This window comes from Bactrocera oleae, chromosome 3, assembly GCF_042242935.1.
Source record: "Bactrocera oleae isolate idBacOlea1 chromosome 3, idBacOlea1, whole genome shotgun sequence".
NCBI classification, from domain to species: Eukaryota; Metazoa; Arthropoda; class Insecta; order Diptera; family Tephritidae; genus Bactrocera; species Bactrocera oleae.
In genome coordinates this window covers 4,583,313-4,597,195 of record NC_091537.1, presented here as the reverse complement: position 1 = coordinate 4,597,195, position 13,883 = coordinate 4,583,313, and the positions used below count along the sequence as shown (strand labels likewise).

At 33.9% G+C, this 13,883-nt stretch overlaps 2 protein-coding genes and 1 long non-coding RNA gene across 4 annotated transcripts in view; 2 read left to right on the top strand and 1 right to left on the bottom strand.

Annotated features, from left to right (window-relative positions):
• Positions 1-4,243, top strand: part of LOC106627583 (putative odorant-binding protein A5) — a 124,669-nt gene extending 120,426 nt beyond the window's left edge. Inside the window, exons 1-2 of one of the 2 annotated variants that reach the window (XM_014247738.3) lie at positions 2,303-2,478; positions 3,507-4,243. In XM_014247738.3, coding sequence (XP_014103213.2) covers positions 2,335-2,478; positions 3,507-3,989 — 627 coding nt within the window. In that variant the 5' untranslated portion in view covers positions 2,303-2,334 and the 3' untranslated portion in view covers positions 3,990-4,243. Of the gene's footprint in view, positions 1-2,302; positions 2,479-3,506 lie in introns of those variants that run through there. The other variant, XM_070107302.1, reaches the window with a different exon arrangement.
• Positions 4,244-5,807: 1,564 nt separating this feature from the next.
• The window catches only part of LOC138856364 (uncharacterized), a 46,129-nt gene continuing 38,053 nt past the window's right edge, over positions 5,808-13,883 (bottom strand). The window contains exons 2-3 of the long non-coding RNA XR_011395588.1: positions 6,805-7,006; positions 5,808-6,744 (exon numbers count right to left, since the gene is read on the bottom strand). This is a non-coding gene — a long non-coding RNA (uncharacterized lncRNA). The remainder of the gene's footprint in view (positions 6,745-6,804; positions 7,007-13,883) is intronic.
• LOC106627584 (putative odorant-binding protein A5) lies at positions 7,349-8,527 on the top strand. Its single transcript, XM_014247739.3, has 2 exons — positions 7,349-7,522; positions 7,760-8,527. Exons 1-2 carry the CDS (start codon positions 7,388-7,390, stop codon positions 8,237-8,239), a joined length of 615 nt encoding a protein of 204 aa, XP_014103214.2. The 5' UTR covers positions 7,349-7,387; the 3' UTR covers positions 8,240-8,527.

The window sequence follows — 13,883 nt, the reverse complement described above, 5'->3', positions numbered from 1 at the left end:
TACTATGCGTGGGTGGAAGTGCGCTTTTCAGCGAAACTTATATGGCAAATTCAAATTCGTTTTTCTCCGTTAGAGTTTATGGCTTCTTTTTTTTTTTTCTTTTTTGCAAAAAACTCGCCTCTTTTTACCAAATGCATAAACTTCGAACCGTTACAGTATATTTCTTTATGTCACCGAAACATCATACGTACAAAAGGTCCATAATATATATGTAAAATAGCACGCTTTGCTGAAACATACCTGCATTGACTACCAGAATAAAAGCCGCGTTCTATTATCCACAGGAGTGACTTCTTATTATCTTTCAAATCAAAAACTTAAAGGCATTGTTAGACCATAGTAACTTTAATATAATTGCCCTTACAATAATGTAGTATGCTCTTGATATAAAATCATCAAAAATGAATTTCTGAGTGATTGATTATAGTGTGAATGCACTGTGACATAATCTCAATGACATTTCCTCTAAATTCACTACCAAGCTGAATTCGAATGGTAGCTATCGAACGCAGACTGAAATTACATGGATTGAAAGCTAATTTTATATAAAATAATTCATAGCTTAAAAAGTGAACTTTGGAAACTTTTGAAATTTCATCAACTCAACTAACAAGAAACGTTGTTTAAATCAACCAAAGTAGGCCACAACTGCGGAAATAACTACCTGAATAGAAAAAAGGGAGAGAAAGGGTTTAAGTGTTTACCTCGAACGAAATTTCTGAAAGGTTTGATTTCTTGTTATTATTCCTTGATAAAACAACGGACCGGCGATTAAGATGTCCAAGTGTGATCTCTCCTAGGTTCGACCTCCTAACATAACCTAGTATTTCTTGAACGGAATAAAACGATCATACGTGATCCTGTCCCGCTTTGGTCTCCATAACCGATTCAACCTCAAATTTAAGCCTACCAAAGACTTTTGATTCGACGCGATTCCTAACAAATTTTCTGTTTCTGTTTTCTGTTGACACAGCAATAATAATATTTTTCGTAATCCTTTCAAAAAATCATCTACATACATTCATTCAGAATTGTTTCCTTGTCTGGAAATTCCCTGTTTCTATTTGATATTACAGACTTTTTTAAGACTTTCTTTTTTAGGTAATATTTTTCAAAAAAGGCAAACATCTATATTCTTGTTTCTAAATTTTTCTCAGCTACTGGCATAACCAAAACATATTGAAATATATACTTATATAAATCTTGGTTTCCTACACCCTTTTCCAGGTAAGAAATCATGTCTATGCGCCAATTATAACACATGCAATCAATCCAATTTCAATCGATACTCCGTTAAGCGTTCCCCTCCATTCTTCAATGTCTACCGGAAGCAAAATGATACATTACACATTAGCAAATATTTAATGCGCACAAGTAGTATTATCTATGATTTCCTTTCCCACCTACAAATGTACGCATTTATTGTCTATTTTCACATTTCTTGTTACGGGTGTGTACGCAGAGGTGACAAAAGGAGCGTTGTGAAAACGAGGAAGTGCAATACAATTTGCTGATTAGAGTTTCTTGGAATGTGCTATGACAATAACAAGCGATTCTCTTTTTTAACAAGAATTTAATTTTGCTTGTATTGAAAATAATGTTGTTATGTATAGGAGTAAAAAATAACCCATAAAGGAATAGATAATGGGATAAAAATCGTCTTCACTCGAAATACATACCGTGGCATAATGTTTACGGGGCGTAACAAATTACGGTAAAAGGAGAATGCGCAGGTGCGTTGTTGTGGTTTTTTCGCTACAATAAGGAAAATGTGCAGAAGTTGCAGGAAAAATAGTGTTTAGTGCAACTTGTTGCAGTAGAGTGGTATAAACCTTTAAATAAGCGAGGAAAAAGGGCTCAAGTAGAAATTATAAAATACTCAATTAGGTCTAAAATATTTTGTAGATAATGCAAATCGTCTAAATTAATGCATTCTTGAAAATACAGCTGTGGTCAAAATAATAGGTATATTCAAACTTAAAATGATTCGTTATGAAACAACAGGAAAATTAAGCTGCTTTTATCATATAATTTCACTTTTATAAGTATAAAGTATTATATATATAAATATATACAAACCTATATAAAACCATTAAAATTACAGCAATTTTCTAATTTAAAATATTTATATTGTTCGTCCGTTGCATGCAATAATAATTATTTTTTGTAATTGCAAATAATACTTTTACGTCAATAGCAAACAATTTTTCTCAAATTAACACAGTTATGTGAACGAGCTTTTATTGAAAAGCATTTTATATAAATAGCCTTGTGCTTGAGTTTTGAAAATCAGTATGGAAAGTATTTCATTGATAATATAATACTATAAAACAAATGTGGCACAAAATAGAACGATTTGTAATCATTTATCTTGCAATAAATTGTGTATCAGCCGAGGATACTGAGGCTGAGAAGCTCTTCCGTGATCTCGAAGTAGTGCCCGATATATTGGATGAACCACCAAAGGAATTGTTGAAGGTACATATTTGGAACAAAGAACAATTGAAATACAAGATTTAAGAAAATTTTAAGCTTGAGTATTTTAGAGTAGTCTTTATCAGAATAATTTATTATAAAACGAAGCAGGAGGAAATTAGTCATACATACCAGAAGATTGACCATGGCGATGCTTATAAGGCGCAATAATCAGTCAGTCAGAAACTAAACTCATATATATCTGCCTTTTAAAGGATCTATTTTATATAGTGCATACAGGTAGAGTTTTCACTATATTTGACAGTAATTAAGGACGACTAACTGTCCCTTTACTTAACAATCGCCGCATTTACTCAATATCCCAATACATTTTCTCGCAAAACAAACAAACAAAACAAATTCGCAAACTTCATTTGTTAAACTCGATATTTTGTAAACGAACACTCTTTAATTGTTAAGAGTCATGTCCCAGACTCTCGATCAATAAAGTGGCCCTAAGACCTTCTTCAAGCAGCATATTTAATATTAACTAAAATATTAAATTATTATTATTAAAATATTGATTTTAACTATCTTTAATTGTTTTTGGCTTTCCATTAATTAGAAAGAAAAAAAAAAGTTTCTAACATGTTAGACATCTGATCGCTCGCAGATGAGGACCAGATCAGATCAGCTGCAATTTTCAACGGCTTCTTTTATTTGGAAATTTAAAGGAGCTTACAACTTCCACAAAATAATCAGATAACATCTTGTATATTTAAGGACCTTTAACAGGATTAAGGACACTTCTGCAGCATGGGTATAAAGTACCTAGTTCTTCGATCATATAAACGATATTTCTTATTATTTAATAACTTCTATAACTTATTGAGCGAATCATAAAGTATATTCTCGCTTAATTGAACTCTAAATTTTACAATTAAAAGAAATTATTTATTATTTTTGTATTCTTAAAAAAATTTTTTTTCTCAGAACTTTTCACATTGATTTTATAAAATTATACATACTTATGTATATCAATATAAGTTTGTTTAAACACTCCTTAAATAAATATTCATATATTTCTTCAGATTGAGTACGATGGCGGCCTAAATGTTGGCAGAGGGGAAGAATTCACGCCGACGCAAACTAAAGACGAGCCGAAGATTGATTGGACTGCCGAGCCAGATGCATTTTACACAATCATAATGACTAATCCGGACATACCTACGCGACAGAACCCAGCAACACGCGAATGGCTTCACTGGTTGGTGGTTAACATACCGGGCACAGATTTGGCTAAAGGTTACGTATTAGACCCCTACATCGGACCATTGAATCCAAAGGAAAGTGGTTTGGTGCGTAACGTTTTTCTGATCTACAAGCAACTCGGCAAACAAGAATTCGATGAGCCCATACTCAATAATACAAATGTGGCTGGCCATGAGCGATTCTCTTCTAAAGGCTTTGCTAAGAAATACGATATGGAACTTGTGGCTGGCAATATATTCCAATCACGCTGGGATGAATATGTAACACTATTGCATAAACAATTCGGCATTATTAAGCGATAAGTTCATTGAGTAACGAGTCAGAATTCTTACTACATACATATGTATACACATAAATGTTAAAAAATTTATAACATGCACAAAATATATATTATGCTTCAAGCATGAGGGGCACACTTCACTCCATAATGCCTTGAAATTTTTCAAATTGGATTTGTAATTTCAGCATGGCGTCTTAAAGATCCAAAATATTTGTTAAACTTAAATTTCTGCACAATTATCATAATAATAATCTGTTATAAATTCCATAAATTAAACTGCTTGTTTTATCGTTATACTTGAAAAAATGGTAGTTTTTAAATCTGTTTTTTTTTGGAAACCCTCTGTGTCTCTGTAAGTATTAAAAAATTAAAGAAATTTTATATCTGAACCACCCTGCAGAAAACAATATTTACAATGTTTACGAAATACCAGGAGCGCATGAAAAAGAGGAAGATTGACAAAAACACTCAGTATATTGCTCTCCATATATAATATGTGTGTCGTATATTGATTTTACCTAAAGCAAATTAGCAACAACAAATCAAAAGAATTTCTCTCTTACGGTATCAGCAACTCATGAGTGATGACATTGCATTGTTGTCTTTTGCATTGCGCAAGCCGAATATGATTATGCGTACGCTAAGAAAAACAATTGCAACGAGCAAATGTTGTTGCGTTATTTAGTGTAAAGTAAATAACAAATTAAGGAAGTTCTTTCGTTTAGAGAGTCTCTTGCTACATTTATAAGCGCCTGGTCATTCGATATTCAAACTGACGGATTTTGAGGGAATTTTTTTTTTATTCAACTTCCTATTAATACTTACTGGCTTTTCAGGATACTTTTAGATTACAGTTACCAGGCGCACATAAAGCAAAATATAAAAACCTGATATTAAATATTGTTTTTGTTAATTTAATTTTCTTTTACTCAAATCTTCCTAAGCATTTGTTAGTGTTGGAGATGTAAAATGCCAATTGGGAAAGATCTTATGAGCATTACACTTGCAATGAGGAACATAGTATTGTTGCTATGCGAATATATAATATTTGAAATGCAAAACCATTCAATTATTGCGAGGCCACCTTCTGCCTGACTGTGTGCGCCTGGTTATTTGGTCCTTAATAAATTAAAAAAAAAAAAAGATTTAGACTGTAATAATAACAAACAAGGATTCTCATAATAGGAAGATCACACACCTTAGCAATTAGCAAAATGTTCTCGTAATAAAAGCATACATACATACATACATATGCGGAAAATCGAATATACTTGTATGATAAGGTCCTTGCGATCGGGACTTTATGTTCGATTATGCTGAAGCCGCGAATAACAAAAAATATATTTTATTTACTTACGTTTACACTTTTCGCGCATCAGGCGCACATAAAATAAAAACGATAACACGAAATATTTTTTTTGTTATTCCCCCTAAATCAAACAGTGCCAAAACAACTACAATTCAATTGGCATGCTTTGGCAAATGGAACAAAGCATTATTCTTGTCATTTCAGGAGTAATAAGCAAACAGAAAATCATATGAGTTTTTGAGTATTGTAGAGATCATGTGTTTTTATAAGGGTGTTATCACATTGAAATCTTTGCTCTGCTAATGTTTAAGAAGTTAATTATATGGTTTGTGCAAATTGTATTTATATTTATTAGAGGATTGAAACTTAACTTACCTTAAAATAGGGTAACAAAATACTTTTTTTTATAGTATTCTAGAAGAAATAAAATTTTTATTTTTATTTTTCAATTTTTATTTTTTACTTTTTTCAACTAAATAAAATAATTACATACATTTTATATACATATGTTTATATATATATTGACCCTTCTTTTGGCAGCACAATGGGCTTAATGAAGGCTTAAGTGCGGCTTCTTGTGGTCAGGTGGAGCACCTTACTTACTTTTTCAAGCAACTAAATAATTTATTTGGAACCCTCCTCAGCGCCTAAGACAATTTCAATAGAAACTGAAATGAAAGACAATTTAGTAAATAACAATTTTATATCGAAGCAAGTAATCTACGACTTCATCAATATTAAAAGTTATGAGATTTCAATGAATTAAAACAAAGTAATCCTGTTAAAACCTGCTCAATTGTATACAAATTTCTTTGCCAGACAAGTCGTAAGTAAATTTGTTAATTAATCTGGTGAACGGTTTCCAATAGCAATATTTTGATATACTACTTGTATTATTGAACTGTACTAAAAAATTTATTGTTTTCAGCCAACAACGTTAGTTTTGTCATTACTAAAAAACTATAACTAAAAATATTAACATTGGATGTGGTCCGAATTGTATTTTTATTTTCGACGTCTGTCAGGCATGGTTCGTGCTTAAAGTTGACTTATTGCGGTTTGTTACTTAACAAAAATATAATTTACTTTATACTTTCTAACCTAAAAAACGGATATTTGTAAAAGTAGTTCCATGCTAATTACTTTCATATCTACTTGTAGTATGAGTCTGATGCTAAAAATATACCTTAATATTTTATATTATTAAGTAACTTATAACTTATCGAATATTGCATCCAGTAAATTTAACTCTTCTCAAAAACTTGTATGTCATAGGCTTATAAACGTTGTAATATGTTGTCCAGTTTGAATGTAAAAAAACTCGCCATTGAATATTTATAGTCTTGGATCACATTGTGGTTAATCTGTTGTTGTCCTCTTTCCGCAAGCTAAAAAGAAAACGGAGAAAACTGCTGGCATGAGTATAGTATTGTTTTGATAATTAGGTTGAGTAGCGTTCTGATAAATACTGTGAAAAAAATATTGTATATAAAAATGTTTTTAAAATGCACAAGCACTTGTTACTTACCAATGACTCAGTATAAGGTGGTCATTACTTTGATCTTAAGTCTTCAAATTTATTTACGATCAGCTAATATTCTAAAGCTAAATTTGCTTAACATAGATTCTATATATTACAGAGTAAAATAGAAGCTTCGTCCGTTTACTGATTCAATTTGGTTTCCGGCGCTATGAGCAAGCTTTTATTGACAACTCTACTGAAGTATCACCTAAAAAATAAATATTTAAAATCAGTAGTGAGTTCTAAATGAAATTACTTTTTGATTATGGTATTCAAATAATTATAATAATAGAGAGATGTGAATGCACACGCATTACCACGCAATTTAAAAAATCACTTTAACAAAGTATAACAATAACTGCAAAACTTTGAATTGACATTAATTTCCCAGCCAATTTTTACAATAAATATTTTGTTTGCAAATTGCATGCAGCTAATCGCAGTGAAATCATTAGCAAATATGGATCAAAAGTTTCTATAATTCACTCAAATTAGCGCAATTATTCACAAGCCTTTATTGAAAACACATATAAATGTCGACATTTGTTGGCGACTTCTCATACAGTGTGCTGTGTTGAGATTTTGGAAAATGTGGCAACGCATTTTATGTGTCTGCCTTGTGGCAAGTTGTGCAATTGCTGTGGACAATGAAGTCGAGAAGCTTTTTCGGGATATGGAGGTAGTGTCCGATATACTGGATGAACCGCCCAAGGAGATGTTGAAGGTTGGTTCAATAAAATAGAGAAATAATAGAAACTATATAACTAGAAACTATATAAAAAATATATATCGTATTAGACAAATCTAAAAAGCACTTCACTCTATCTTACTTTTTTTTTTTTAACTACATACTGCAGTATATGGTTACGTGATATTTTGCGACAACATTTCCCGAAAATCAATACTACATTCACACATTTTGAATTCTCGATATTTAGATACATTTTTATTTTTTTTCCAGATTGAATATAATAATGGTTTAGACGTTGGCAACGGCGAGGAGTTCACACCGACTCAAACCAAAGACGAACCGAAGCTATATTGGACATCCGAGCCAGATGCATACTATACAGTGATCATGGTAAATCCGGATATACCAACGCGACAGAATCCGCTGCTGCGTGAATGGCTACACTGGTTGGTTGTCAATGTACCAGGTGTCGATATCGCCAAGGGTGATATTATAGACCCTTATATTGGACCGATGGCACCCAAAATGAGTGGCGTACTAAGGTATGTGTTCCTTATTTACAAACAACACGGAAAACAAGTGTTCGATGAAGCCAAAATGACCAACACCGATGTTACTGGGCATGAGAAGTTCTCTTCCATGGACTTTGCTGGGAAATACAATATGGAGCTGGTGGCTGGCAACTTGTTTCAGGCGCGCTGGGATGAACTTGTGCCCAGTTTGCATAAGCAATTTGGTATAAGTTTATAAATAGTGAAAAGTCATTTAAAAGAATTAATGAATGATTGTAGGTGGAAGTTGAAACCGTATTATAGTAAGTGAGGAGGTATATTGATATATTAAAGTATATTTTAGTTAGGTTTTGGTCAATTTTGAAGCTGTTAACTGATTTTAGTTAGTGTTGGCTGAAATTAGCATAAAAGCATAGGTTTGTTTTATGAAATTCCCAATCATTGTTTAGTTTAAATTTTTGTTTCATTTGTAGTTTTTATTTAATAAATGCTTAGCCTATTTGACGAACATTCCAAAAAAAATAAACAGACTGTGTTTTGTTAAATTTAGTACTGTATAACGTTCTTAACCATTTCAGCGGTATACTGAAGATGACCCCATATTAATCTTCATATATTCCCATACTTGAGATGATTATAAAATGATTCGAACATTTCATTGAAAAAAAGAATTGCTTTAAAATGCCCTTTACTACTACCAGTAGTTTACTCGTTCTCTTTCTATACACAAATCTTCTTTAGATCAATGATAAAGTAATAAACGGTGATCGCTGAGTAACTCTCAAAGAGCGAATTGCATACCGTCATAGAGTTACCCGTACTATCTCTGATTACTCTTAAATAAAGGACACTGAAAACGATTCACAGAGATTCTTCCAAACTCTAACGCTTAAAGGTTCAGTTATCGGTGAGTTATTATATCCAGCAAACTGAACTTGTTCAGTCTATATTGCCATGTCAAGTATGAGGGTGAGTTAAATGCAGCAATGTTGGAATAAAATACATTTAGAAAGTAATCAAACTTTGAATGATGGAGAGAGTCCGGATAGGTTGGAACAAATTTTATATATGAGTATCTTGGATTGCATGGAATTCAGATAAATATTATGGCTTATTGATTCCCAAAACAGGTGTATATATAGCTTTGGCTTAAAAAAGAAGTATTTTTTAGACAAAACCTAGTCCCTTATGGTATATTATTGTGATATATAAGTTTTGAAAATAGTACTCATGGAAAATCTCAAGAAAGCTATACAGATCTGCATGTCAAGTCGGCAGACACACAAGAGTATTGTGAGGTACAGTAGCGATATAGAAACTTTTCGTTGAACCTAATAGGGTATTGCTAGTAATCTTAAGGTAGTGTACAAGAAGATTTAGAGGGGAGAATTGATATTGCTGGAATTCTCATCGAAAAAAAAATATTTTGAATTTTTGGACTAAAGTAAAATTCCGATTGCATAACCGTGAAATCCTTTTTGGAACTTCAACTGTCTAGTGGCACTCAGCCTTATTGTACATCAATACTACCTACCCTGAACAGTTTGTAAGCGAACTGGTTCCAGAGTTTTTAAGCTACCGATCTGATATTTGGTATACGTTCTTTTCTCCCTAATAAGCTGCTTATTACTTGAAATTGCCGATATTTGACTACTATAGCATATAGCTGCCATAAAAACTGTTCTGCCGATCTTACCCTTTTATGCTATAAGAAATGAACCTGTGAAGGGTATTATAGCTTCGGTGCAAGTTAACGTTGTTTCTTGTTTAAAATTAATTTTTAAATTAGTTGCTTTAGATAAGCTATAAATTATTTTATTCTTATTAGAATAACCGTTTAATACAACATTGCACTAAAATGTTGCACCTTAGCTGAAATTTTATTTTCTATTACAACACCACTTCTTCTTTGCAACGCTTCTCTTAATCCAACCGCAACTTAACTAAATTACACTGCTCATATATTTTCCAACCCGCATATCTGTGACCATTAAGGCCACCAAGAATAAATTGCAAAATGTTTATAGTTTGAATTTCGCTTCAATTGACCTTTGCAACTGTCTTTAAAAATAACATTACTTCACAGAAACTAACAAAAGTACAGTCAACCTGGTCTGCTAGTTGTGGCATGTAGTATGCCAAACGTATCCTTGCAGCTTGCCACAAACACTTGCTCGTGCAAAGCACCTTTAGCGCACACATGCGCATAGCGATGCATGCCACACTTGCTGCAAACTTACATTTACGTGTGCAACAAAGTGGTTGCTATACATTAGTATTGTAAATTGTATTTTGTTGAATGAAAACAGAGCAATTAATACTTTGCAACAAATGTGCAGCTACTTGTAACGCAAAAGCCATGTATTATTCTGGCATTCGTTGAACGAGTAAATTTGGTGTGGCACAAGCACGTTGCGGTGGCATGCGGGCTCATCAAAAACTGTGGCACGCTTAATGTACCTGTTCGGGAGCAAAGCGCTCGCGCCCGCATGGAATATCTAATGCGCTTTTCCTGTGGCAAGTGAAGGGGGAGCACATTTTTAATTTCAACAAAGAACAAAAAAAAACTTATGGAAATAAACAACAACTTGTGCACGTTCAGGTGACAGGCGACACCACGTACAACAACAAATGGTGCAACACAAAATATATTTAGAATAAAACAAGTGCGATCGGTGGTATGACCAAACGAATTTCGCTGCAAAACTGACGGCTGTTGCACTGCCACGCTTAATATGCACCACTGCACACCGCGCGGGGCAAGTGAGCGCTAACTGCGTTTGTTGCCACCACCACCACCAGCACCAGCAATAAACACCACCTTCAACAACTAGCCGCTTACCTGTCTAGGCACGCTCGCGGGGCATATTCCGTCTGCACTCGCTTTGAAGTATCCTCCCAACAGCGCTGCGCGGAAATGCGCCGGACAGCGGCAGTGGTGTTGGCAGGCGACTGTCGCGCGCCAATGCACACACAAACCCACATACATATATATGTACATCCACGAATGCAAATACGCTGGCGTAACGACATATGAAAGTTGAAACCAACAACAACAATCGCAGGCGTCACTTAGTTTTTCCTGCAATCGCCGTCTGCCTTATCACAAAAAAAGTAAGAAAAAGCAAGAAGGAAGGCACTCATCAAAAGGTAAGGTACGCGCGGCGTTAGTCGTACACACATTCGCCCTCAGCCATGTCACATTCCATCACTCTCCGTTATGTTGCTTGCTTGTAATTTGAATAATTATGCACACAAAGTGCTCGTAGTTTGCTCGTGCCGTTCGCCGGTCAAAAATGCCTAGTTTTCCTCCTACCATCTAGAATAACACAAACAGAGGTCATCGCAATGCGCGTAATGAACACATTGCATAATATATCCTGCCCGCAGGACTTGTGTGCATTACCACCGTTTGTTGCACGTACTCGTACATGTTGCCAGCAGGTGGGCTGCAGCTCAGCTATTTAAATATAATTTTTATGCGTTCACTGGAGTGAAACAAGTGTTTGGGTCAGTATAGTTAGCAGTTTTTTTTTCGCTTGGCCGGTCGGTTGGTCGCCCCGTCCAGTATGGGTATTTGTGGCATATGCATAGAGCGTTCGTTTGGTAGTTGGTAGTTGGAATTTTTAAATTGCAGGACGTTAGATAGTCAAGCGCTGTGAGCACAGCTGTCTTAAATGTGCTGAATTATTTCAATTTAGTATATATTACATATATACATATAAATGTACTTAAATATTTATATTTTGCAAGTCTTATTATCCTAAACTTTGTTTCTAGTATTTGGTTTTCACCGCGACCTAGGGTCTATTGTGCCCTATTGGAGGTATAAAAAACCGAAACCGAAGTTTTATTAATTTTTAGCCGTAGTAACGCTTACCCTATTGGAATTTTTTCAGTCAAGAAATATTTAGAAAATGTTTTTGTCTCAAAGGAGGTGGAGGGAAAGATGTTCCTTTATATAGCTACCGCAGCCGAACACAGTATGTGAGAGAGCTTCTCAGTACCCACAATTATTCGAATTTCCTTTTGCTTCAACCTAAAAAGCATTTATAAGAAAAATTCTACAGGTATACATGCACTACAAAACTCAGTAAACTACATATTTAGTTCATCGAATCTTGAGAAGCACTAAATTTTCCGACAACGTGTTTTACCTATTCACTTAAGTCAAGTATCAAAACGGCAACAAGCGTAGAACTTCCATAGTAATGCTAAGAAGCCAAGCAGCATTAGAGAGTGACAGTGGAAATCAAATTTTGAGACGTTGGCATCTTTGTCCAAATGTTACTACACGATTTTCGGTGAATGTTAAAAGCTAAAGAGAAACTACAACTAATTAATCACAATTAGCACTGAAGCCCTTACACTATTTTGGGAGGGAGATTGAAATGGATCAGGACGGATACGAATAGCTAGGACTTGGGAAGAAATCAATACTATTATACTTCGCTTAAATTTCTTAAAGCCAATCTTTAAAAATAGTGTACAATTCTTGATATATTTTCAATGTTTAGCAATAAGTGATAAAAGTGGTAGCGCCGTCATTTATGAATAGCTTCAAAATTTTCTTCCAAAAATATTATGTAAAACTTTCGTATATTATATACATATATTATGTATAGCTCAAAGAACATACTGAAAAAATTTTGTAGGAGACATATGTTCACCGTTTCTTGAGCGCTATTCAATTTAGCCCGCCAGCAATAGTTCAATGAACTTCCTGACAGGATATTGTACGGGCAGTACAAGTAAAGCACAAGTGTGAGTAAACGCCGAAATAAGAAAATAAAAATAATAACACAGGAGTATTTAAAGAAATCACTGCACTGCGTCAATGTGAAATGGAAACAGGTGTGTCCTTTGTACGTGCAACAGTGCAACGAATTTTTACGAGTCTGTGTTTTTTTCTTCCTTTTTTCTATGCAGGAGCGAGCACTTGTTCGACATAAAGGCGGCTTAGCGGCAGTGCTGATGGTGTTACACTCACACAAATACGTGTGAACGCTCGCAAGTAGACTGCGTGCTGCATGTTTGAAATGCTCACAAAAAATCCGTGCACATCTGTAGGAATTGAGGTCAACGCTTTTGGTATTTCAATAGCAAAGCGTTGGAGCTATTGAATTTATGGGTTTAGTTAGATTGAACTATATATATAAGTATATGTATATATCTACACATGCTCGGTTTTAGTGCATTCTATAAATGATTTTGTAAGCAGCAGTTGTCGCAACAATTTCTTGGCATCCGAGGCACAGTGGGATTTTTATTTAATAATTGTAGAGTAAAAAATATATATAAAAAGAAAAAAAGATGTTTAAATATTTGGTCAAAAATTTAGATGGTCCTTTATCATCACACATGATGACAACTGTCCGTTAGAGAGAAACTGCTCTTTTCCTTCGGACTATAAATGGCTTTTTCTTCGTGTTCACAATAGCGTCGAGGAAAATGTTACCCGGAAGAAATGGCAAACAGACATATCAGCTTTTTGTATGTAAGCAATATTAAAAAACTGCAAAAATACTATATACATCAGAAATTTCTCAATATGTATGTATGTATTTTTCTCTCTAGAAACATTATAATAGATTATATTTAATCTGAGAAGTTATCCAAATATATCAAAAATATTTGAAGCGAAAGTCAATTCGCTTGGTCTCAATAAAGATTTTGTTAGATGAGAGAGATAGAGAGTTTGTTGAATCAGCTGGCAATACGTAAAATCAGTAAAACAAGTCAGCTGTTTCTGAGAAAAAAAATGATTTTTTGGCATTCTCTTGTTTTCAGCGTTCTTAGCGCTTTTGGCACATAGTATAAAAGTGTTTAAAAAAGAGATCTCTAGATCACCTTTAGCTTCATTTTTTTCCGACTTGATTAGT

Excerpts from the sequence above, each read along its gene's own strand:
- LOC106627584 (XM_014247739.3), top strand. The coding sequence starts at position 7,388 with ATGTGGCAACGCATTTTATGTGTCTGCCTTGTGGCAAGTTGTGCAATT. Across the intron at positions 7,523-7,759 it reads CGCCCAAGGAGATGTTGAAG|ATTGAATATAATAATGGTTT; the intron begins GTTGGTTCAATA and ends TTTTTTTTCCAG.